This window comes from Scophthalmus maximus, chromosome 11, assembly GCF_022379125.1.
Source record: "Scophthalmus maximus strain ysfricsl-2021 chromosome 11, ASM2237912v1, whole genome shotgun sequence".
Taxonomy (NCBI): Eukaryota; Metazoa; Chordata; class Actinopteri; order Pleuronectiformes; family Scophthalmidae; genus Scophthalmus; species Scophthalmus maximus.
Window position 1 is genome coordinate 21,821,062 of NC_061525.1, and position 25,753 is coordinate 21,846,814.

At 42.6% G+C, this 25,753-nt stretch overlaps 3 protein-coding genes across 3 annotated transcripts; 2 read left to right on the top strand and 1 right to left on the bottom strand.

Annotated features, from left to right (window-relative positions):
• Positions 1–2,527: 2,527 nt before the first annotated feature.
• mmp13b (matrix metallopeptidase 13b) lies at positions 2,528–8,106 on the bottom strand. The gene is made up of 12 exons (XM_035623826.2): positions 8,089–8,106; positions 6,727–6,867; positions 6,522–6,632; positions 5,923–6,050; positions 5,648–5,796; positions 5,407–5,532; positions 4,597–4,752; positions 4,373–4,493; positions 3,628–3,761; positions 3,377–3,536; positions 3,182–3,285; positions 2,528–3,080 (listed from the first exon to the last, which is right to left on the bottom strand). Exons 2-12 carry the CDS (start codon positions 6,817–6,819, stop codon positions 2,980–2,982), a joined length of 1,383 nt encoding a protein of 460 aa, XP_035479719.1. The 5' UTR covers positions 6,820–6,867; positions 8,089–8,106; the 3' UTR covers positions 2,528–2,979.
• Positions 8,107–14,448: 6,342 nt separating this feature from the next.
• mmp20b (matrix metallopeptidase 20b (enamelysin)) lies at positions 14,449–19,997 on the top strand. The gene is made up of 10 exons (XM_035623764.2): positions 14,449–14,658; positions 15,340–15,578; positions 16,109–16,257; positions 16,516–16,641; positions 16,933–17,091; positions 17,229–17,397; positions 17,661–17,794; positions 18,570–18,726; positions 19,146–19,249; positions 19,744–19,997. Exons 1-10 carry the CDS (start codon positions 14,524–14,526, stop codon positions 19,842–19,844), a joined length of 1,473 nt encoding a protein of 490 aa, XP_035479657.1. The 5' UTR covers positions 14,449–14,523; the 3' UTR covers positions 19,845–19,997.
• An 86-nt stretch (positions 19,998–20,083) lies between these two features.
• mmp20a (matrix metallopeptidase 20a (enamelysin)) lies at positions 20,084–24,662 on the top strand. The gene is made up of 10 exons (XM_047335772.1): positions 20,084–20,108; positions 21,249–21,522; positions 21,642–21,790; positions 21,915–22,040; positions 22,457–22,650; positions 22,744–22,823; positions 22,906–23,048; positions 23,280–23,436; positions 23,998–24,101; positions 24,438–24,662. Exons 1-10 carry the CDS (start codon positions 20,084–20,086, stop codon positions 24,536–24,538), a joined length of 1,353 nt encoding a protein of 450 aa, XP_047191728.1. The 3' UTR covers positions 24,539–24,662.
• The last annotated feature ends 1,091 nt before the right edge of the window (positions 24,663–25,753 follow it).

Sequence of the window (25,753 nt, forward strand, 5' to 3'; positions counted from 1 at the left end):
TTCACCGTAGTTGTGTTTAAGCAAAGCGGAGAGGACCAATGTTTCCTGGTGTTTCATAAAAACATAAGACCTTTGTTTTGCCATGTTCAGGTAGTCAGCGCTGCGACAGCAGGGATCTTGCATCACCACGTCTCCTCGCACCGGTCGTCCCGAGGAGGGAGTTTCCCCCAGAGGAAAAAGGGAGACGTCCTGATTCTGTTGAGTCATTCTTCTCCCATCTGGTTTCCATCATCAGGAGCCGCCGCCGCCGCCGCCGCCGCCGCCGGGGCTGGACTGTGTGAACGCTTTGGCCTCCACCTCCTTTCCCTCTTCCTCCTCCTCGCCCAATGCCAGTTTTTGGGTTGACCTCTTTCAACCGTCTCCTCTACGCTCGCTCCACGCTTGACAGTCGCCTCAAAGAGCCGCAGTGCCTCAAGCAGAGGCGAGGGAAGTGTTTGACCGTGGTATGAGAACAATAAGAACTATGAAATATTAGGAAAGATGAGACGAGGAGGTTAATGTTGTTGCTTCAGGGAGTTCAGGGCTCATTTGCCCAAACCCACCCACCTTGTCTGTGGGATCTTAATCTTCTGCTCCGTGACGACTCGTCATCAGTAAAAAACCCATCTTCAGTTCAATAAAACCTCGTAAGCAGACGTTTAACAGACGACTTCACGTTTTACGGTCTTTTCTTCTCTTTGTTCAGTCCTCGCCCGGCTGCATGTTGAAGGAGCACAACGAAGAAGTTTGGTTTAATGAGTCTCGACTGGTGCAGGAACAGGGGGAGGAACCTTAAAAAAAAAAAAAAAAAGAAGGAGACTTACGTGACCTTTAAATCCACACGGGCGTTCATGTTTCCCTGTTCCGCAAAAGTCCGAAATAAAGAAGTGTCTTTTTTTGTTTGGAAATCGCTGAGGAGGAGGAGGACAGACGTGAGGATGAAAGACAAAGTTATTCTCCAACTTCTCCAAGTAAAAGCTTGAAATGTTTTCCTTCATCTTTTCTATTCTCTCCTCCACACGTTCTCTCGTGCCACAAACATGCATCTCGAAACATCAGCACTTGATTTTGATTTTTCTATATTGCACAACAGCTACAATGCCCATTATTGTCTCTAGTATTTGTTATTGTTTTATCTTATTCACCTTCGATTCAGTTTTATAGTCTTCTTTTCTTTTCTTATTACATTTCCCCCCTGTGCTGCTGTGACAAATCAGAATTTTTCCCTATATGGGGGATCAATAAAGGTAAATCTTATCTTTTCTTATTTTATCTTAGGATAAACATGAATCTCTAAATTAAATGTATTATTATTATCATTATTATTATTAAACATCATAAACCTTTAAAGCCCCAGTGTGTGATTTATGTACTTTTCTGGCGGCATCTGGTGGTAAAGTTGCAAACTGCAACCAACTGAGCACCCGACAGGGGACACTTTATGGTGGCACACCGCTGATTCCATTTCCAGGTTCCTGGCAGCGTCTGAAAACTCAACAAGAACGCGACGTATTCTGGACCCGTTTTGTGCAACAACCGTGTTCAACACGACGTAGAAACATGGCGACTCACACGGAGGTCGGGTCCACCTCATGGAACTATATTAAACATTGGTTCACATTTCTGTGAATAAGTTCATCTAAATATTACACACTGTAGCTTTAAGGGAAAATGTACAGGACAAAGATTTAAGACCATTTCTCTCTTTCTTTCTTCCACGTCTCTCTCATTTAAAAAAATGTGTAATATTATTTCTGACAGATACAATAGACCCTGATATTCTCATTGGAAAAAAAAATTGTTAAAGGGCACATTGCTCTAAACCTTCTGTTTTGTTTCTGTAAACCAGAAGAGAATCTGTGACGCAGCCTTCTCCACGTACTGTAATACCTCGGAAGTGAGCGACATTGAGGATCGACCGCTTCGCCGCACTGTAATCACATCCACATGATCCGGGCCCGCGGCTGTTTCCTGAACTTTCTGCTGTACAGTAGAAATACTTCACCGACCTTTCAACGATACAGTACAACAACTAATGAACACATATTCCTTTTCACCTTCTGTTCAGACAGTTGGTTTTTTGTGTTGTCACAGTTTGCTGCGGGATGAGGAAAATCGGTGTAATGTCCCTTTATTCATACGATTAGTGCTCAGTCTGTCTGATGTGTGTCGACATTCAATGAGCCAAAGATTTTCCTCAACATTTGTTAATGTTAATGCATTTACTCTGATTCAGTTCCAAAACTCGGGCGTGGAGACAGACACCTCATCGCTCAGAGTCGGACATGGAATATTGTTATGGTTTTAATATTATTCCTGTATTAGTCACTTAACCTTTCCAAGGATCAGGATCCGGATTCTGATTCAGTCCAACAACTTCACATGAAACCCTGAGAGAGGAGCGCCCTCTGGTGGACAACGCAGGGAACTACATGTCATATCTGTCTCTATAGCCTCCTTTTCTTTTACATTTTAACATTTTTACATCGAAATACATTTTCTATCAATCAATCGACGTTGTTACTCATCAAAGACCACAAGCATTGACTTTTTTACTTTTTAAAATGTTTTTATTCGACACTTGAATTCACTGACTATAAAATTCACAGGAATGTTTCAGTGCTACGTTTGAAGCCTTCAAACGACCTCAGAAATGTGATTTTTTTGTGTGTGAAGACAATAACAGATCATTAATTCTGGGACAAGTACAGTTTGTAGTAAACTTGCTGAGCTCTCTGATGAAATTCTCGTACATTAGTGTATCAACAAGTCAAATATCGAGGCGTATCGAGTTGTAAAATAAATAATCTCAGTAACTATATTAAAAAGGAATTTTCCAGCATTCTTCTCGGTCTGACAGTTTGCTTCTATCCAGCACCGGTGAAAATACTGGTGTTCGTGAATGTTTTTTATTTCTTGCCGTCGCCTGCCATACATAAATATATAAATATATATATATAGCCAGCTATATTTAAAGATATATTTCTATAAGCCGCCTCATCAGCAGTTGAGAATGGAGTTGGTCCTCAGGATGCGCATGACCTTCCTCGAGGTGTAGCTGTACTCGTACTGCACGTGCTCGTGGAAGAAATACAAGTGTCCTGAGGGACGAGAGAGAAAAAGGTGTGTTAGAAACGTTCAGTACAGACAAATATGATCTAATATCCGGGGAAAAATATGGAATCAAAGGGCTTCGCCGTACCGTAGTGAAAAACTGCAGCGTCGACCTCGTCATCCATTCCCGGGAAGTCCTGCTCGATGGACCGCGGGGAGTCGCTGTCCATTTTGCCCGTCGCTTCATCGTAGCTGTTTAGTTGGCGACGAAAATGAAACAGACCATTTTCATTCTGCCGATTTTTTCGAATGCAGATACTTTAAAATGACTCTCTGAACCCACCTCCAGTATTCCTCCTCGGTGAAGAGCAGAGTTTTGCCCGTGTCGCCGATGTGCACGGCAGCATCCACCTTCCTCACGGTCTTGGGAAGCCCCAGCTTGTGTATGTACTTGGGGTAACCGTCCACCAGGCTGTAGCCATTCAAAGCCCACATGCGGATCCCTGCGGAAACACAGACCGGAGTCAAACCCAAACAGAAACACCTGCACATTAAAAAAGATCAACTACAACGATAATAACAACAACGACCCACCGCTGAATATGATGACCAGGTCCTTCTCTGGGTTCTCGTAGGCCGCGTCCACCTTGTTGGGAAGGGACGGCCACGTGGACTTGATCAGCGTCTGCTCGGGCTCCACCATCTGAGGGTGGAGGCGCCAGTAGAACCTGCGAGCACGAGTTGACGACAACATGGAATTCACAAATCTCTAATAATAAACACACGCTGAAGAGAAGATACAGCAGCAGGTATCACAGGTATCATTTGATAAACTAAATATGTCAACATAAATCTTGTACGTACATTATTTGCGTTCGAGAAGGGACAGAAAGAAGCAGAAGCTTATCTGGTCGTGCACCTTCGATCTTTACGGCTTCAAATTACATTTCAATTTAAAAAAATAAAAAATAAAGTCTCTCTCAAAACTTAAATGTAAAATCCTGCAAAATAAACAGTATTTTTATACATTACATATTGCATCTACAATACATTTAAATATTGAGCTGCTCCACCTTATACTTGTCAATGAGTAGTCGTTCGTCCCTTTTTTTGAAAACGTTAATTATTATATACAATACAAACTTTAATATTATATGCAATATATACAAAAAAATATATATAAAGATTAAGGAAAATAAATATAAATAATTTATGAATAGAGTGTGGACCCAGATTAATTCTCGTTTGGTATTAGTTCTAGTAGCCTGTGATTATGATTTATGATGATATAATATAAATATCAGCATGTTTGTATGGAGCATCATGGGTCTCACTGTACCTGTCTTTGAAGATGATGGTTTCCCCCCTCAGCTCCGTGGCCGCGTCGAAGCTCAACATGGGGTTGCACTTGTTGGGCGCGTCCGGCTTCGGCTTCACTTTCCGCGGGTTTGGGTTCGGACCTGCGATTGAACAATTTGCCATTATTGCACTGTTCACGAAAATGAATGCATAATCAATGTTTAGCTGTGATTAGATAACTGCGCTGTGACCGGTGAATCCCACCGTAGAGAGCCTGGATGCCCTCGATGTCGTCCTCGGACAGGAGGTAGCCGGTGCTGTACGAGTAGACGGGATACATCAGGGCGCCGGCGTCGGCCGAGTGGGACATGCCGAGGGCGTGGCCCAACTCGTGGGCCGCCACGATGAACAGGTTGTAGGCTGCAGAGAGAAGACAGTGATTGTTCACGTGCGTTGTTCCTCACTGCCACAGTGAGGAGTCTTGCAGAATCAGTGACAACTTTTTGAAATCACTTATCCAAAAGGCCTTTATTTGATCCGAGTGCACCATTTAACTATCTACATCCGCCGTCTGTTTTCATCAAGTCATTGTTTTACTTTAAAGCCCCGGTGTGGAATGTTTGTATTTTTCTGGCGGCCTCTGGTGGTGAAGTTGAAAACCGCAACCAACTGAGAAACCGACGGGGGACACTTTATGGTGACGCACTGCTGATTCTGTTTCCGGTTTCCGGCAGCGTCTGAAAATTCAACGCGACTGGCGCACGCGACGTATTCTGGAACCGTTTTGTGCAACAACCGTATTCAACACGACGTAGAAAAACATGGTCGGGTCCACCTCATGTAGCTATATTTAACTCATTCAGAGTTGACGAAAAAACATTGTGATTATAAATATAAGAACACATAGTTATCAACAGTATTTTCAATTTCTGTGGATAAGTTATTCTAAATAATACCCACTGTAGCTTTAATGTTTAAGTACTGTATCATGTTATTCTTTTGATTTAACCCCGTGTCAACCATGTAACGCACTTAATAATAAAATGCTATTAATAAATGCAGCATAATTCTCACCGGACGAATCTTTGGTCCAGTGCTCGTCCTCGTCGAAGTGCGTGTCTCCTCCCATGCCTTGGCCCGGCGGGTAGGCGTGAGCCAGGAGCCCGTCAGGCCCGTCGAAGGGGTTGTAGTCTCCGTGCTCTGCACAACGTAGGTCGGAGAGGTCTTTTAGACACGTTGAGCAGAATGTGCTCCTCCGCAGATCATGTACAGTAGTTAACACTGTCTGGATGGGGGGGGGGGGGGGGGGTTGTACCTTGTGATCCAAAACTGATCATGATGTCGGCGTTGCCCTGGTGCAGCTTCTTAAAGACCAGCGGCGTGACGTCGGACCAGATGTTGAGCGCGTTGCGAATGGCTCTGTCCACGTCCGACTTCTTCAGATCCGGTGTGTAATTCACGATCCTGAAAAAATAAAACCCCCACCGGGGAGTAGAGGGGACGAGGTGCAGTGAGTGAATATGAAATGTTTGGCTGGAAAAAAAAAAGAAAAAACCCCCCCATAAAACAATAATCGCTTGAACGCTGTACCTGAACGTGACGTTGTTGTTTTGCCATTTGAGGTGTCGGGGGAAGTGGTTGTACTCGCCGACGTCTGGGACGCCACATCTGGGCATCTTCATCACCTCCAGAGTGTTGCAGTCCAGATTCCCCGTCACCTGCTCAGGCGATAAAGAAAAGATATGTGTCGGTAAGAATATTTCCTGGTTGGGTCACTGGCTCAGCAGATTGGCCTTCACGTTTTTAAAAGCTTGGGGTTTTTCTTCGGTGACATTTTGCTAGTTTTAATATCTTCAACAACATAAAAAAAACTGATGCACGTTAATGTATATTTTTGGTTTTGGTTAATCATTTCTTAAAACCGGTGAAGATTAGTAAACCTCCACCTGTTTGCTGTTTCACCCTAATCTTGGATTCCCATCTGCATCTGACCTTCGTCCTTATAGAATGATACAAATTCAATCTCACAGCAATGAGGAAATCCTTCAAAATAAAGTCTCTTTCTTTGGGATTCCTCCCAGGAATGTAGTCACCTGTTGCCATGACCTTCGCTGTCTTTGATCAAAACCTTTCTGCTGGAGGACTCCTGCCGCGACCAAACCAAACCAAAGTAATTCGGAAACGCTCACCTCCAGTTTGAAGAATCTCTGCATCTTCTCGACCTGGGTCCGGAAGGCGACCGGCGACCCCTGTCGACCTTGGAGGCCGGCGGGGAGGCCGTAGAAGCGCCGGAGGTATTTCTGGTAGAAGGGGGAAGCAAACAAACAAACGTCCACAACTGGATCACACGGAGAGCTGAGACGGGACGGGCCCGTCGACTCTGGTCTTCCTTACCTCTGCTAACAGCCGGTCGTCTCTGTCCCGTGGCGACAGAGGCAGAGCGGAGGAGGGAGCGGCCAGCGCCAGCAGCAGCAGCAGAGCTCTCATTGTGGCGGTCTCCGTGTTGTCCCGAGCAGTCGTTGGGATCGAGGCGCTCTGACGGGTATTTATGGTGTTTGTTGGTTCCTGTTTTTTCTTCCCTCAAAGGTCCCCAGTGATTCATGTAAAAGCACCTCGCCACTTCCTCCTCCTTGAGAATGTGCTTGTATCTGTATAACTTCAGTGACTTGTGGTTTGAGTGAACCGCAAGTCTTTTTGAACGCGTTAAACATATTTCCTTATTTCCCAAACTGCCATGACTCCAGGGGGGTTTTTGGCAATATGTTCATTCCTGTCTGCAGATTTATTTTATTTATTTATTTATTTATTTTTTTGAGCAGAGTTTTACCTTTTAAATACTTCAGGATTAACAACGAGCTCACTTTGACTTTGATCCGTCAATCTTACAAGAAATAAAGAGTAAGTGCCGCACTATTATAAAAAAAAGGGGGGGGGGGTTTATACTTTTTAATACTTTCGTGCCGCTGCTTGTCTCATGACAGTGTTATTCTAGGTGAAGACGTGACTAACGGAGACACATCAGAACGAATGACGATCACGACGTTCACGACGTTCACTCCGTCGACGACAACATTTAAGGTGCGCGACGGAAACGCAAATGTATTGGTTTAAAATGTAAAAACCCGTATAAGCTCATATTTTGTAGTAAACATAACGGGACGGGTCCCATGCAAACACATGGAGGAGATAATGTTTTGTCGGATGGTTTTTCCAGCAGAATTACACAATAACTACTGAGCAAACTTCCACAGAACTTGGTGGAAAGATGAGTAGGAACTCATTAACATCTCTTAGTTTTTCGGCGTATTTTTACATTCTTCACAGGAATAACAGATGTTGATGTAAATGTATGAGTGTGTGCAATCTGGTCCAGATCCAAATAAAGATCTGGATGAAGCAGATTTAAACGGAGTATTACGAGGGGACTGTTGGACACCTGGCGGAAGTACTGCGTGCGCTTGTCCGAGTTCCATTCTAGTTTTGTCTTTTGTTTTGTGATAATTAAAACAAAGCTCCCCCTGATTCAAGCATATTTCTCATATTCCCACCGTATGTCGGAGTGGCCCGGATTACACAGGAACACATGGGTGACAAAAGTAATACTTCAACAAACCTGGTCGGACAAATAGATTACAGAAGTATATGGAGGAAAATTCAAGCAATTTGATAAAAGTAAATGTAACATTTGAAATGTTGATTTGTTATTTTTCTCTCTGGCGATGGTGATGATGAGCACGTCTGTTGGTTGGTCCTCACCTCGTCAGACCTTCATCAGATCTTCATCAGACCTTCATCAGACATCAGATCTTCTTCAGATCTTCATCAGATCTTCATCAGACCTTCATCAGACATCAGATCTTCTTCAGATCTTCTTCAGATCTTCTTCAGATCTTCATCAGATCTTCATCAGACCTTCATCAGACATCAGATCTTCTTCAGATCTTCATCAGACATCAGATCTTCTTCAGATCTTCATCAGACCTTCATCAGATCTTCATCAGATCTTCATCAGACCTTCATCAGACCTTCATCAGATCTTCATCAGACCTTCATCAGATCTTCATCAGACCTTCAAGAGATCTTCATCAGACCTTCATCAGATCTTCATCAGATCTTCACCATCAGTACGAAACCTTGTAATTGATCTCGACGACTTTTGACTGGAATCGCCACGAAATGTTGCTCCACAGAGTCGTGGCCCCGACTTCCCCGTGGGTTCTGTGTGCGTCCCCGCAGACGAGGCGGGTGGCGACACGCTGCTTATTGCTGCCTCGTCTCCATCGGTGTCTCTGTGTGAGACAACGGAGCTATATAATTATTAGCCGCTGTCACATCGCTGGAATTCCTTCACCTCCACACAAAGTTGAAAAAGGCCGGTCAGCCACTTTTCTAGCGTGTTTTATTTTTGAAATATTTCGCACTTACCTGAATCAGGTTATTGGCATCATTTACACATCTGGATACAAAAACTAATTTTGTTTCTTCTTTAGAGAAAGCTGTTGAGAACAGAAAACAGTTTCAACTTACTGGCAGCCATCAGATGTCAAACATTTGACAGGATAACGCGACAGGGGTCACGATCGCAGTCTTTATCGACATTCCTTTGGGAACATCACCTCGTAAATGACAATGTTTTGTAAAGTATGAAAATGTTTGTGTCACGTTTTTTTGCGGGGGGTCGAGACGGAATCTCAGACACTCACACATAAATACTGTCACATAATAGCTATTATAAATACATGAGGGATTTAAAAATCTCAAATTGATGCTATACACTGTTCTCTTGTTGGACATGATACATGATGTCTATAATCATCTGCATCCCATGAGATGATATCATGTGTAACGTGGAACGAACACTCCGGCGTCCGTCCTGCGGAAACAAATATTTCTGGAGTGGCATCATTGTTTAGCCAGCGGCGAGCGCGGTGCCCCTGACTCACGCCTCGGGGGGGGGGGGGGAGTTGGCCGTTGGGGGAATTTTTATTTGCTGTTATTTAAAAGTGGTCACTGACACAAACACACGCGTGCGCTGTGTTATGACCCACGTGGTCTGCGAAGAGTTACAGACTTGAACCTGTGAAGCACAAACGACACCGGTACGATGAATAAGATGCTCAGTGACATGAGGCCGTAACGGCTCCTCACGTGGCAGATGAAGAAGTCCGAATTTGGATGAAACAATTAAATCGGTTCCTGATGTTTGTGTCCTAATACAGTACTAGTCGAGTCAAGTTTATTTATATGACACATTTCACTTGACAAGCATGGACCCAATGCGCTTCGTGATATAAAGCAACGAGACTCGACGAATATGTGACATGAAAATATATATAATAAGAGGATACTACTGGTATAAAAACATAAAACATAAAACAAAAACTTGTTAGTGAAAAAATGTAATAACAAAATTCAGATAAAAAACAAATAAGACAAAGAAAAATTAGAGTGAAAAAATTAAGAACAATTAAAATACAGTTTAGTTATTAAGCAATATATACTAATTCTACTGTATTTTGATTTAGCAGTAAAGTATCAACATAACTTAGCGCTTTACCAAACAGGATATTACACAGTATATATATATATATATATACACTGTCAGTTAAATTCTAAAAAGCTGTCAAACTAAGATATGATTTTTAACTGGGCTGCATCTAACGATTATTTTCATAATCGATTAATCTGTCGATTATTTTCTCAATTAATTGATTAGTTGTTTGGTCCATAAAATGGTGAAAAATGTATATCGTGTTTCCCAAAACCAAGAGAATATGTTTGTTTTTTTGTCCCCACACCAAAGATATTCAGTTTACTGTCACAGAGGAGCAAAGACTTTTTACAGATCCGATACAATGTGACTTTTTTTCAGCTGTGATCAGCGGCTCCGTTTCCTTCACACCAACATTGTCAGTTTTCCAGCGTGAACACTTCCAAGAGTGTCCCCCCCCCCGCCCTCGCCTGGTCCCTCCTCGTCCCACGTCAACCCTCCCTCTAATGACTACACGCTGCCTGGTGGTATTTCCCCTTTTTGCTCCTTGTCAACACAGATCAGCACTTTGGTGACGTTCAAAACGAGAGAAAAAAGAACCCCTTGGTGGTTTAGTTATTGGAAGTGGTGTGTAAGGGATCAGCCCACGGCTCTTGTGTAACGCTGGTGCAAGTCAAAGCACAGAGACCCGGTCAGCTCACCAGAGTTTACAGTGATCTAGTGGATCTCTCTCCTTCACATTAAAAAGCATCCCATGCTCACAACACAGATTCAGTGGCTTGCGTGTGCAGCGGCAGGAGGTCAGATCTCGTCCCGCCCATAGGAAAAGCTATGTGACGCCTTTTGCGTCCTGCTCAAATCCGTCCCCACGATAAACCAGATCCACCATTCATTAAACGTATCATCAATAACGTAGTTTTTTTTTGGTAAATACCGTGTCACAGTGCCAGACTCCATTCTGTATTCAGCACATATACTGTAAGTATGAATTGTGTTATAAAACGTGTGCGGTGTGTTGCTGCGGCCGAATCAAACAAGCCTCACAATAAAAGTCCTCTTGAGAAGCTGTTCTCTCGATCTCTTTTAAAAAAATGGTATCATTTGTATATTTTAAGAGCCAGCTAGTGATTTATTTGGGAATAAGGGCGTTGGGGAATCTGCGGTTAGCTCTGCATTGAAGTGATTTACAATCAGTGATGTATCATTAACAGTTTTTTTTTGTGGTCTGAGATTTTGGAAATAGATTCAATTGCTAATGCTGTGACATATTACAGTAACACAAACCCTGGTGACATGCTGAGAAAAAAGGATATTGATGTACAACACTGAGCTCTTGACTGTATTGTAATCAAATGACAATGGCCAGTGAGTGAGTCAGCTGCAGCCTATACAGTAAAAGGGGGGGGGGGGGGATTTAAATTACATGGATGACAGCAAAATAAACAAAAAACAGAACTGGTACAGTGGGCTGTTGAGGCTGTGATTCACTCTGCACACATTGCAAGTCGTCAAATAAAATACCCTGCAAAAAAAAATAAAAAAATATGCAACTGCTAAGATTTAGAGCCACAAGTGACACAGGCCCCGTTCAGCAGAATTTAGAGTGATGCCACAGGAGGGCAGCAGAGAGGCGTCACAGGAGACTCACAAATGCGTTTAATGTCAGATGTGCCCCCCCCCCCACCCCATCAACAGAAGCGCTGCAGAAAGTACATTTCAATAGTTTTCCATTTAATAGAAAAAAGAGAAGAGAAAATGATCCATCCATAAACATCACACACACGATGATTTTCTATCAGGTGTAATCTGCTGCTTTTGAACAATTTTGTTTCAGTGCTATACGCACATTATCAGTCTGAACATAATAAGAGTCGGCTTTGTCGCAGGCGCGTTACGTGGCCGTCACTGTTCACACCCTTCGCTCTCAGAGGAACCAATTACACCACCAATTATCCTTCAGTCGCTGCGGTATCTGTCGTTAGGCTGCTGACCTGAAGAGTTCCCTACATCCAAAATATAAACCGTGGGATTGTAAAAAGACACTCCGAGCAAAAAAACAAAACAAAAAAAGTGTTGCTTTTATCCCATTCATGTCAGACGAGTCGGGGCAACACCGCAGGCTGCCTCAGTCACTTCTTGATCCCACCACTAGGGGGGAGCGAGATAGGTTTTTAATTAAAACATCATATTCATGCTTGTAATATTAAAGGAAGTCTGATAGGAATCAGAAGAGGGGAGGAACATTTCAAAATAAAAGCAGCATTTTGTCAGATCAGTGTTATTTTGTGTCACTGTAGAACATTCTACATACAACGTAAAAGGATGAACTTCAAGGCTTGATGGAAGTTGTGATTGACCTTTCCTGAGTGAAGGACATTAAACGGTGACGTGCAGCGCGGAGAAGTGGATATATTAATGCTATCGACTGGTTTGACGAGTGTCAAATAAAATCAGCATTCATTGGTTTTGCATAATTCTTCGGTTCTGCTCATGACTCATGAGCAGAACATTTGTGAACAGCAAACTCCGTAAACCCAATTTTCCTGACATTTACCGGAGTTCGTGACTGAAAACAGCTATAGCAGCCTCTTCAGTCCTTTGTAGTTATGTTAAAGCTGCAGTGTGTAATATTTACAAGAAATTATTCACAGAAATTGTATATATTGTCCATAACTAAGGGTTCACATATGTGTGACATATGAAGCAATGTTTTTTCGGCAACTCTGAATGAGTTAAATATAGTTCCATGAGGTGGACCCGACCTCCGTGTGAGTCACCATGTTTGTCATGTTGAATACGGTTGTTGCGCGAAACAATCCAGAATACGTCGCATTCGCGTTGGATTTTCAGACGCTGCCGGAATTGGCATCAGCGGTGCGCCACCATAAAGTGTCCCCTTTCGGTCGCTCAGTTGGTTGCGGTTTGCAACTTTACCACCAGATGCCGCCAGAAAATTACAAAAATTTAACACTGGGGCTTAAAGTGCCTTTAAGTAAAACATAAATAAAACTATCAAAACTGTCTGTGTTTTGATAGTTTATTATCATGACAGTCCAAAAAAAAAGACTCTTTCTGATACAGATCTTGCTCATCTCCGCTACTTGTCCTGATACGTAGCATCTCTGGCACGCTCTCCGTGTGAGAGTGTGTGTTTGGAGAACGGAGGTGTTCCCGCTGGTGTAGCTTCCACGGCGGCGTCTCCAACCGCTTGTTACCATGCAGCTCCAAGCTAAACTCCCAGTCATCTTCCCTTCTCAAAATGACTTCATTACACCGTCTGGGCTCAGACCGCAGAACCAGACTGACACAAATTCTCCAACGTCTATCTCCGAAAAGAAGCACAGCGTACTGGAAAGAGTCGGCTCACCGTTGCCCCGCAGAGGAATGCTGTTGTGCCTGTAAAGCGCCACAATGACCAATCAACCGTAATTGTAGCTCGAATTATAGCGCGGCACCACCCTCGCCGGTGTCTAGGCCTCCTGGCTGACGGCCATTTTTTTCCTTATTCGAAGGCCTTAAATCCACCCCTACAATTTCGGCTCTGCTACAGCGAACTCTCTCATTGCAAGGTCTTGCATGTGTTTGGAAGAATGTGGACAAGAATAGGCTTCGATGGCGTTATTTCGGGAGGGCCTGCAGAAATGCGTGGGACTGAGAAGTGGCAACCAGCTGATTGTTGTTGCTTTAAAAACTTCTTCAGAGAAAATCGTTTACTCAATATCAGAAGTAGCTGTATACGACATGTATACGTCTTGTAGAATGAATCTTTTCCTGCGCTGCATCTTAACTCATGTTGCAGTTCCACCACTTGTTTTTGGGCTTAAAAACTCAAACAAAAAAATTATAATCACATCAACCATCATGTCGCCATTTTTAAAATCAGGCTCAATACTTACTTACCTTTTTGATCTAGCTGTAATTGAATTTTGGAACTTGTCCTTTGCTTTATATTTTAGCCTTTTATTAGATATGTATGTGTAACTTTTATTTTTTAATTTATTTTCCTTTTAATAAAATATATTAATAAAATATAACTTATCTGTGAATTTTATTGTTATCATCTTTTATGCATATATAATATATATATATATATGTACATATATATTTTTATTTTACAGTATTTGAATTTAAGTCTTTCTTTTAACTCTGACTCTAGTGTTTCCTCATTGCAAATAGGCGAGACAGTGTTTTTCCTTTGTTAAATTTTTTGCTATTTCCTTAGCCTTGCTATTTCCTTAGCCTTACATCCAGACCATGTTTGGTCTGGATGTTTGCTCGGTAGTAAATGTGTGTGTGTGTGTGTATGTCTGTGGGAGAGGATGGGGTATTTTGTGTTGCATTAATATTTGAATGGAAAGTGCTATATGGATAAAGTCTGATTGATTGATTGATCGAAACAACTTATTGCAAAATATGCATTGCATCCGAATAAGATATTGAAACTGGAACCATTTAAATCACCACTGCAGTACGCATGGGACAAAAACTGTTCAAATGTCATTTCTTCCTTTCTCTTTTTTTTCCCGTTGTCCCTGGCTGTCCGCAAACCCCTCCCTAGTCCCGTCTGAGGCTTTCCCTGGATCTGCAAGTGGCATGAGTCACAATAACCGTTTAAAAAGGGCTTTCTCATTAACCAGAACTCCCGTCTCCTGTGTGTTTGAACTCGGCCACGACAATTCATGTAGGGCAACGTCTGTGAAATGCATGTCATGCTGCTCCCCTGCTGCGTCCTGGTCTTTCTTCTGCCCCGTCCATGTTTTACGGCGCCCACATTCATGCCGGAGGCAGCGGGCTCTCCTTCCACAGAACCACAGGTTGACTTGAAGCTGGCCACAGTAAGTGCATAATTGCATGAGCTGCATGACAAATGTAGCTGTGTGACAAAATGTTAGAGATGCGGACTGCATGTGATTTAATCTCTTGTACAATCCCCCCCCCCTCCAAAAAGACACGGCAGTCTCAAAGTGTTTCTCTACCGCGTGGTAAGCGGAACTGCACGGATCCAGTGTCCTCAGGATGTAGAGATATTGTTTTTTCTATCTATTTTGTATTTGTGTGGGTGGGGGGCAGAGGTAAGTCCCTGCACTGCCCTCTGGGTCCTCTAAGTTGTTATATCGCTCACTTTTGCACATTCTTCCAGCATCTGTATTTTCGCTTTCCTCATCCTAAATCCCTAATCAGCATTATTTAGTTTTCGTTTTTTCTTTGGAAGCAGTTGGAAGGAGAGGAGAACACCATGGGCATCAGAATCGATTACCGTCGGTGCTTGCTAATACTTTACTCAGTTTGTTGTAGCGGATAGAAATGTTTTGTTGTAAATGGAGAAGTTGTAATTTTTACAGTTGACCACAGAAGGGCTGTAAATGGTCACGTTTGTGTAGAAATGATGATTAAACGACGTGTTATCTTGTGTAATGCAAGCTGGAAACAACCTTCCAGCGTTAATTGAGTTGTACAGGGGCCAAATTCATTTGCCTGATGTGATGATCTGACGTGGATCTGAAATCTACTCGTAGGAATACCTTCAGCAGTATTACAACCTGCAGAAAGAGCCTCTGGGGCGCATGAGGCGGAGCGGCTCCACCTTCGCCGCCAAAGTCAAAGACATGCAGACTTTCTTCGGGCTCAATGCGACAGGTGTGCTGGACGCAGACACCCTGGAGGTGATGGGGAGCCCACGGTGCGGCGTTCCAGATGTGGAGGAGTACAGCCACATCCAGGGGACGCGATGGAACAAGAACGTCATCACCTACAGGTACCTGCGTTAAGATCCTCTCCCGTTTAATTATCGTTGAAAGATTACGTGAAAGATGAAGGCATGTCTGACCTGGACTGAACTTTAAAACGATCTGCTTGTTCCCAAGTTGCAAACAAAAGCTGCCAAATATGTGGCAAACATAACATTTGAGCAAGCAGGCAATGAAAACCTTTCGGCAGGAACACCGTCACAAAACATTGTGGTTAACAGATTTTTGGGGGTTTGGGACTCCAGCCTCGGAAAGTTATTACGGGATCGTTACAGAGCCAGATTCAGAATACATGCTTGAACTTATGTAACACTGTCTCAAAACGCCCGCATGCATCTCTGATTGCGACGTGTCAGCTGGATTACAAGTAGAACAAAATGTATGATTCAAGAGAAAATAAGAAACACAGCAACTGTCGTCATTTAAAAAAAAAGATTTTAAGAGTGGATTTCCAGCATAGCCATGCAGTTATTTCACAAAGAGAATATACCGTGTCCTGATCTTCATATTAATCAACAGCGTGATGCATACTTTGCAGCATTGGCAGCTACACCAGGGATCTGCCACGCAACACTGTGGACTCGCTGGTCGAGTCGGCGTTCAGCGTTTGGGCCCGAGCCAGCGGCCTGACGTTTGTCAGGACGCACACCCGCAACGCTGACATCATGGTGGAGTTTGTGACCTATGGTGGGTTTCGTCATTAATGAAGGACAGTGGCAGAAGATGCTTGACCCGAGTCATGCTCACATAAAGAAATATGAATCTGCTGTTATGTAAATGCTTGAATTATGGTGTAATGGATATGCTCGTTCTCCATACAGTGGTGATTTAGCTGCAAACCGAGGCAGCGTCATCACGCAGCCCTGTAATTTTACAGTGGCATGGAAGAAAATGGGTTTTCTCTGTGGTTTCTGTTCCATGTTTGGTCTGGATTCTATCATGAAGAGCACGGTGACTTGTATCCCTTCGATGGACCCAGAGGCACGTTGGCTCACGCTTTTGGCCCGGGGCTGGGTGTCGGGGGTGACACGCACTTCGACGATGGCGAGCACTGGAGTGCAGGAGAAACAGGTGCAGAAGTGAACGAGATTCTGTGGGTTGACATTGTAACAGACGTCACGTGATTCGTCGCTCTCACTGGTTGTACGTCTATCCAACTGCGTCCGGAGGCATTTTGGTCTGCCTCCGTTAGTAACGCCTCTTGGAAATCAAAAATGAACCGAGAGGTCCCAGATTAATACGCATTTGAGTATAAGTCTGGCTACGCCACGCTAGTGAATCAGACTAACACGGCACATTTATACTGAAGGGATTGTATAGATATTAATAGAATTGCATTACTCTTTCTTTGAACCACTGCAGGTTTTAATCTGTTTGTGGTAGCTGCACATGAATTCGGCCACGCTCTGGGCCTGAAGCATTCCAGAAACCCAAACTCCCTGATGTACCCAACCTACAAGTCCTCCCATCCTGCCAACCTGTTATCGCGGGAAGATGTCACCGACATCAACGCACTTTACAGTAAAGAGTTTTGATTCATCTATCTAGCGATACACTACACGGGAAAACTGACACAGCTGTTATAGTTACTGTATATTTCACTTTGTATTTCCCCCTAAGTGGAACCTGATACATAAGTGTGTGCTGATGTACGTTAGGCCGAGCCACAGGTCGTCCGGGTCACGTTCCGAGGTACGACTGGAGCGCCCAGTATCACCCCTGGATGTCGGGACCGTTGCCTCGACTCATGCAGAACAAATGTGCTCCAGACCTGACCTTCGACGCCGTGTCCACTCTCGGGGATGCCACCTTCTTTTTCAGAGAGAGGTTTGTGCATGGCCTTTAGATTTCCATGTGTATTTCATTCACAGAAAAAAGAGCAACACAAGAATTTCCACTTTTTTGTCTCCTCTGAATTCTGTACTGTGTAAAAAAAATATAATCTACAATTCAGGTTAGTGTTGTCTTCATTTGAAAAGAACCTAATCTTGTGGAATTTATAATTCTATGAAGTTATGCATTTTTTTTAAATTAAACAGACAATAATCAAAATGTGTTTTTGACCTAACTGACAACGTTTCTCCGACAAGATATCTCTGGATTAAACACAATGAGCAATATGACATCAAGGAAGGTCCCATCACCAACTTTATGCCCAAGATTGAAACGAGCATCAACGCAGCCTTCTGGGTCCCTCGCAGATCCACTGCTTACCTTATTCACGGTAACTATATTTAGAGGTTACATCATGCCTTTTCAGTTCAGTGTGTTATATAGTGTGTGGGGTATGTAAAAGATCTGCACAGTTAAAGATCAGTGGTAAAGGGAACTCATCTCCATGACAGAAAACTCTGCTCCTGAAACGCCTCTTCAGTAGCCCAGCGAATATTTCCACAAAATGATGACATCACCACATTATGGACGTGCATGAAGCACGTCTAGCGGCTGGTCTGACACGCCCCCCAACAAAGCTGGGTAAAGCCAGAGAACTTCCTACATGCGCTGGAAGTGGCTGACCAATAACAACAGAGTGGGTCAGCTGGCCAATCGGAGCAGTCTCTGGGCTTTGTCTGGAGGGGGGCGGGGGGCCTTAAAGAGACAGGAGCTAAAACCAAGTGTTTCAGAGAGAGGCTGTGAAAAAGGGGGTGCAGGAAACTTATGTGTTTACTGAACTTTAGAGCATGTGAACCTTTTCCCGTTATAACCCAAATTAAAATGATGAACCTGAATATGAAAATAATCTCCTTTAACTATAACACTCATCATTGATCTCACGTCGTGCTCATAACTAAATCTCATCCCAGTCAAACCATTATTCATCCCGGACACTCTACATTTACATTGCATTCGAGATTCAAACTCATTAAAATTATTAAATGCCCCCTAACATCCAAATAAATTAATTAATAAATGCCAGCATCACATGAAAGTAAACAGTTCAAATGTTCATTTGAGAAATGAAAAGAATCACATTTCCATTGATCTTTACCCTTGGACAGAATCCATGTTCTGGACAGTGAGGGGCTCGCTTGTGAAGGGGAAGCCCCGGGCACTCAGCCACTTTGGGTTCCCAGCCTGGGTGCAGGACGTGGACGCAGCCGTGCACATTGTGAAAACGGGACGCACACTCTTCTTCATGCATGATATCTACTGGAGGTGAAGCAATTAAAACACAACTGTTCCCAACTTCTGTTTACATGCACAGTTTGCAGATTTTGATCATATAAAGTTATTGTAACAAACTGTTTACCGCCAATTATGGAAATATATCAAAATATAACACTTTGCACTGGACGATGCCTTTTTTTTTCATTGATAAGCAAAAGAGAACGTTAGTAAATCTGATTGCACTCCTTAATTTCGAAATTGTGTTATATCAAATGACAATGTAATGAGTTGAAGCACAAAGCACTGATGCACATGAACTTGGATGACCAAAAAAAAGTTTACCGACATTTCCCCTGTCACGGGAGAAAAGGGCTCAGTTGGCGCTCTGGCGTTTAATGAGACCATCATAAAGTTCCGGCATATGAGAAGATAATCCAGAGTCGTGGCTTGTTTTTTTGTTTTTCCAGTTACAATGAAAACCGAAGGGTCATGGATTTCGGTTACCCAAAGTACATCAGCGAGGATTTTCCAGGAGTCAACGAGACAATAAATGCAGCTGTTCATAAAGAGGGTGAGCAAATGTTACCAAAGCACAACTTGTGCGATGGAAGTTAATGCAAAAAGAAAGAAAAACGCTCCATGGCAAATCTCCTAATATACGTAACAAGAGTTAACTCATTGTGTGATGCTGAAAAGTTCAGTAATCTTGTTTTATGTTCAGCAGGTTGTATATTTCTGTACTGTAGCTTTAAGGGGTTTGCGAGTTGCTATTAGTAGCGCAGGAATGCTAATGTTCCTGCAGCATCAGCTCCGTGTAGTTAAGTTTTTACAGAGCGCATCCTTCCCCTCTGTCATTTCAACTGTATAATTGACCAACTAAGAGTCCTTCATATGATATACTGTAATTTCAGCGGTGGAGCTCAGATAGATGCTCATCATCACCATTAGGATCATAAACAGCTAACAGCCCCTAACAGTTCTAGACAGCACAACATGAAATATGTGAATCACTTTGTTTTGCGTCTCGCTGGTCTGATTCTTTTCCTTTTCTCTCCTCAATCTTAGGTTTCATCTACTTCTTTGTCGGACCACAAGTCTACAAATACGACTACACCCAGAAACTTGTTGTCGGAGTTGAGAAAGCAAACTCCTGGCTCGGATGTTGAAAGAGCCCAAATCCACGAACCCGCAAGAGGGAAGTTACCTGAAAACCTTGATTAAATTAAGCAACAAAAGAAGCAACACTGTTCAGTTTTGAGCGAAGATTTATTTATCCGTGGTCACGCTTTTTGTTGAAATAAAGAAACTACAATTCCGAACGACAGTAACAGGAGTGTGTGGTTTTTACATGTGCACTGCATTAAAATGCTCCCAACATTTACAGACAAGCTTTTGTAAATCTAGAATGCGCATCGCTGTGGAGGAGAATGGTTTACAGATATGGTGGCAGAGTTTAAATAAGGTTTTCCTCACTAATAGCTTCACTTTTGGCTTCTGGCTTCTATACTACAAAACACACAGTACACACAACTTTCATCATTACAGACGGAGAGCCGCAGACATAGTATGTAGACGTTTCATCGGGAGGTTTTAACCACAAAACCTTCAGAAAATTGGGGCAGGTGCTGTACACCCGGCTGTTACTACCAGGAGTGTGTGTTGTTGGGCCATGTGATTGCCCAACCTGCCCGCGGGAATGCTCCCATATAAAACATGTGAAGCCTGCAGAGAATGTGCAGTCTAAAACATGGAGTCGCTCTGGTTGTGGATACCTGTTCTGGGCTCCCTGATGTTTGTGGAAAACTCGTGGACTCTTGCCACTGATCGGGATCGGCAGCTCAGGACCGAGGATGCGGTGCTGGCTGAGGTTTGTGGATGGAAAGCTGTCGTGTAGTTTATACAGTAACAATCAACAGGCAGAAACTGCCATGCTTACTATAATGCCTGTATTTTTGATGACTAATGCGATTTGATTTTGTTCGACTGTGAAGTTAAGCTACAGTACAATGCAGATGGGTCATAGCTGTGTTTCCAGAGTCTGTATATTGATGCAAGATAGTCATTCAAAATTCAAATACTTGTTTTTGTCACTAAGTGAGATTATCATCTCATCATTATTCTCTTTATTTATACAGTAATATTGCTGAATTCAGTCATGCAATTCCTCTAATTTAGATTTGCTCAAATTCCAATATTTGTCCGAAATTAAGACCCAAAGAAATGATGAACTGGTCATGTCTGCACATTATCTATTTTTCTAACACTAAGCATTTGACAAGTGAAATCAATTTGTGATCCACTTAGTTTTTGCCACAGTTTGTCAACCTGAAATAATCATTTTTTTAAAACGCTTTTCCTGAAAAATCTCTTCTGATGGTCAAACAAATTATTTATTTTAATTTGGCAGAAAGTTACTTGTATACATAGCGAACATTTAGTCCTGGGTGTCTTTGTGCATCGTCTCTCATGAAACGCACAATAAAGTCATACCCTGCATTATGTGGCAGGGCAATAATACAAATGTACAGTAGGAATACCTTCATGGCATTTCATTTAAACATAGACCTGAGCCTCCTCTCACACAAAACAGGGCTACCTCAGGAGGTTTTACAACCTGAACCCCAGAAGCAGATACAGGGTCTCAGCGAGACGGATCAGGTCCACGTCAGCCGTGGAGGAGAAAGTTAGGGAAATGCAAAACTTCTTTGGTCTGAGACAGACGGGACACCTGGACCCTCACACCCTGGATGTGATGAGGGAGCCGAGGTGCGGCGTCCCAGACGTGGAAAACTTCAGCTTTTACCCTGAAAGGCCTAAATGGAGGAACCACACCATCACATACATGTGAGATGTTTTGTGTCAACTCAGAGATGACTCATTTGTTTTATTTCGTACCTTCATCATTCCGTTTGTACTATAATATGCAAAACTGGTCATTTTCTTCTTTGTCGCTGGCATTGCAGGGTTGCCAAATACACTCCAGACATGAAGAGAGAGGATGTGGAAAAGTCCTTTCGCTCGGCGCTGAAGATGTGGAGTGACGCAACCCCGCTGAGGTTCATCAGGGTCAACCATGGCAAAGCCGATATCGTCTTCTCCTTTGCACGCAGAGGTAAATGTCCAAACAACTTCTGAAGCTGCTTTAGATGCACTCAAAACTAATTGTGGTAAAAGATGTGATTTTTTTTTTTCAGATTTTCCGATAAACCCTGACTCATATATTCTGTTTGTTGTAGCTCATAGAGACTTCTCTCCCTTTGATGGGCCCGGGGGTGTGCTGGCACACGCCTTTCAGCCTGGAGACGGGATAGGAGGAGACGTGCACTTTGATGAGGATGAAACATGGACGGCAGGGAGGCAAGGTTTGTCCGTCAAACGCCATTTTTTGCGATTCTGTGAGAAGTGACAGGATTTCCACAGAAAATAAAAGAATGAGTCCATGAATCACAGCAACCTCTTTGTTGAGACTCAACCTTCTTTCCGCCTTGTGATGAATCAATAAATGAATAAAAATCCCTGTGCACTTTTAGTACTGAACATGAAAGGGCATTCACATCACTAACTGACTCAGTCACTGGACAAAAATGAAATTGATGTAATGTGAAAATTGTCAATTGTTTTTTTTTAAAAAAGACATCACTGAGATGGGTGTGGCCAGAAGTACCCGTGAAGCTTCTCAAACCCACAGGCAGCAGCGTGGTGACACTTCCCAGTGTCACCTATTTCCACTCTTCTTCTTTTTTAAAGGGACTAATGGGACTTTGTCACTGTATTTCAGGTTACAGCCTGTTTGCTGTTGCAACTCATGAACTGGGCCACTCGCTGGGTTTGACTCACTCAATGGACCCCTCTGCTATCATGTACCCCAATTACAGGCATCGCAGCAGCACACAGTACTCTCTGTCCAAAGATGATGAGCTCGGGATCCAAACGCTGTACGGTGAGAATGAAATTGAAAAGGTGAAAATAGTTGTTTGCTCCAAAACTGACTTACAGTATGGTATGTAAAGTCTTGTATGTTATTATTTCTCAGGCAAGGCCACCACAAATGTGGAAACCAAACAGGTTCCCAAAAAGTGTGACCCCAACTTTTCTTTCGATGCAGCCGCTATGATTGGAAATGACATTGTTTTCTTTAAAAGCAGGTACGTTGTGGTTTGATCATGAGTGCAGAATGACTTCGGTGTGGTTTCACTGTAACTGAATCTACTTTTTGTTTCAATCCAGGTACATGTGGATGAGGACAACACGGGCCACCTATTGGAATCGCCTGAGAGATGGCCACAGCAGCACATACTTACCGAGCATCAGTTCTCACGTCGATGCCGCTTATGACATCCCTGCCAAAGGCGTAGCGTACATATTCACTGGTAGAGTAATGGGCAGTCTGCAAAGCATCACTTAGGCCTTGTCAGCATGACAAGGCTAGATTTACAGGCGGGCACAATGTTGCACCAAATTACAGCCTTGTGCAACCTAAGTGTTGCAGTTCGTAAAAGAGGAGAATTGAGTTTGTCAGTGCTTGTGGTGTGTGTTGCTGTTGTTTTTTTTGTTTTTTTCATAGCATCCCAAAATGCAGTGACACGGCTGTGTTTTTCCAGGTCATAAGTACTGGGTGGTTCAGCAGCTTAAGACGAAAAGTCGCACCGGCTCCATCTACGAGTACGGCTTCGCCTCCAGAATCCGGCAGGTTGACGCTGCCGTGCATATCGGGGAATATGGGAAAACTGTTTTCTTCACGGGAGAGTTTTATTACAGGTGACTGTTTAAAGGCCAGCATCCTTCACAGTTTACGAAAACACACTGACATTTGAAAGAAAAAAAAAAAACAGCAATCAAAATACTGAACTGAATGAAAGTCTGAATTGAGAGTTTAAATTCATACCGAACAAAATTCATGGAAAGCTGCAGCCAATGGTTATTTTCATTATCCACCAATCTACCAATACTTTTTCTCATTCTTCTATGATGTACGTTGTCAATAAAATGTCACAAATAATGAAAATGTCCTACAAAATATCCTAAAGCTCAGGTGACGTCTTCAAGTGTCTTGTTTTGCCTTTAAAAACCAAAGATATTCAGTTCACCATGATGAAAGCCCCAAAAATAAATCAGCAAATTTTTCTATTAGGGAGGCAAAAACATTGATTTCATGATTGAAAAGGTGATTAATCGATTGTCGACAGAGTATCAAAATTGTATTAATTGACTAAAGGAGCTTTACACTATCGCTAGATGGCTGACAGTTTAATCAGGGAATTGAATTCTAGAGGGAACTGGACGAACCAAACAAACAAATGATGCATGATCCATCCTCAGGTTCGATGAGCGCAAGAGACAGATGGACCCCGGATTCCCCAGACTCATCCAAACAGACTGGCCTGGAATCCCGAGAAGGGTCGACGCCGCCTTTAAGTTGCAAGGTAAAAATAAAATCGGTGAAACACATTGAATGGTCATGAACCCTATATAATGTGGACCTGAGCGGCAGGATGCGAATAGAAAGAGGCCGAAATAGAAGCTGTAATTTCTTGTTTTTTAACGTGTCGAGGTGGTAGATGGGTGGGGTTTACCGCACTGCACACACTTTCATACAGAAAACACCACTCTTTTTTTTTAGAACAATGTTTAGCTGAAGCGGAGATTCTGTTTACAGCTCAACTTTGTCGTTCACATTTCCATCAGCACAAGTAGATTATGGAGACTTTCTTTGCTTGTTTGATTTTACGGCGTTTTTTGTTTGATTCTTCTGTCTTCAGGAAGCATCTTCGTTCTCAGTGGGACCAAGTCCTACCAGTATGACTTCCGGCAAAATCGGGTGGTGAATATCATTTCAGCAAACTCTTGGCTGGGCTGTTGATGCAGCTGATATGACGCTGGGGACCAGTTAAATTGCTTCTGAGAATATAGCCTACAAGAAGAACTCTGAAACGAGAACTGTTGAGAAGAGGCAGTTGTTTATGTCACATAATAATTACGCTGCATTATTTATTTGACTGCAGTGTTACAGTTTTGGGGCATCTAAGTTATACCTCTGACGTCCCTCTGGGGAACAATGGTGCTGCATGACTTATGTGTAAAGGTGTAAAGTACTAAGGATGTCAAATGTGGAAATCGAGTGCAAATCTTTTCTTTTTCCTTCAAGAAACCTAGTGACGACATGACATTAGTATACACGTAAGTTTGTTTTGTAAATCTGATACACACGATATGTGTCATTAAAGTGAAGTTAAATAAAGTGGACTTTTTATTTTTGGAAGTTGCTTTTGTACAACTCATCTTTGCTCTCTGGGGCATTAGTAACTCTAATTGTTTATCTGTGTCTTCTTGGTTTGTCAAAGCACTTTGTAAACCCTGTTTATAAAGGTGCTATATAAATAAAGCTTATTATTATTATTATATTCTAATATAAAAAAAATTGGAAAAAAAACTGTACCACAAGTAAAAGTCTTGCTAATTTTACTTAAAGCAACAGTGTGTAATATTTAGAAGAGCTTTTTCAAAGAAATTGAATATATTGTCCATAACAATTTGTTCATAAATGTATCAACACCTTCAACAAAGAAGCAATGTTTTTTCGTCAACTTTGAATAAGTTAATTATAGTTACATGAGGTTGACCCGACTTCCGTGTACGTCTCCATGTTTGCTAAGTCGTGTTGAATACGGTTTCAGAAAATGGTCCAGAATACTTTGCATTCGCGTTGAATTGTCAGCGCTACCGAAAATGGAAACAGCAGTGCGCCACCATAAAGTGTCCCCTGTCGGTTGTTCAGTTGGTTGCGGTTTGCAATTTTCAGAGCACATCTGTATAAAAACAGATATAAAAAGACATCACGTAAAATAAAGTCTATAAAATTGGGTTTTTAAAAGTGACTTAAAAGAAGGCACAGACTCTGCCAGCCTTATCTTCTCACACAGGCTGTTCCAAAATCGAGGCGCCCTAGCATTGGGACATTTCATATACTCTATTACAATGTATTGTTACTTTGTTAAAAGTTTGTCAAATCTGAATCAGCAATGTAACCTATAACTACATCGGTCATATAATAGTAGTGGAGTAAAGGATGATAGTA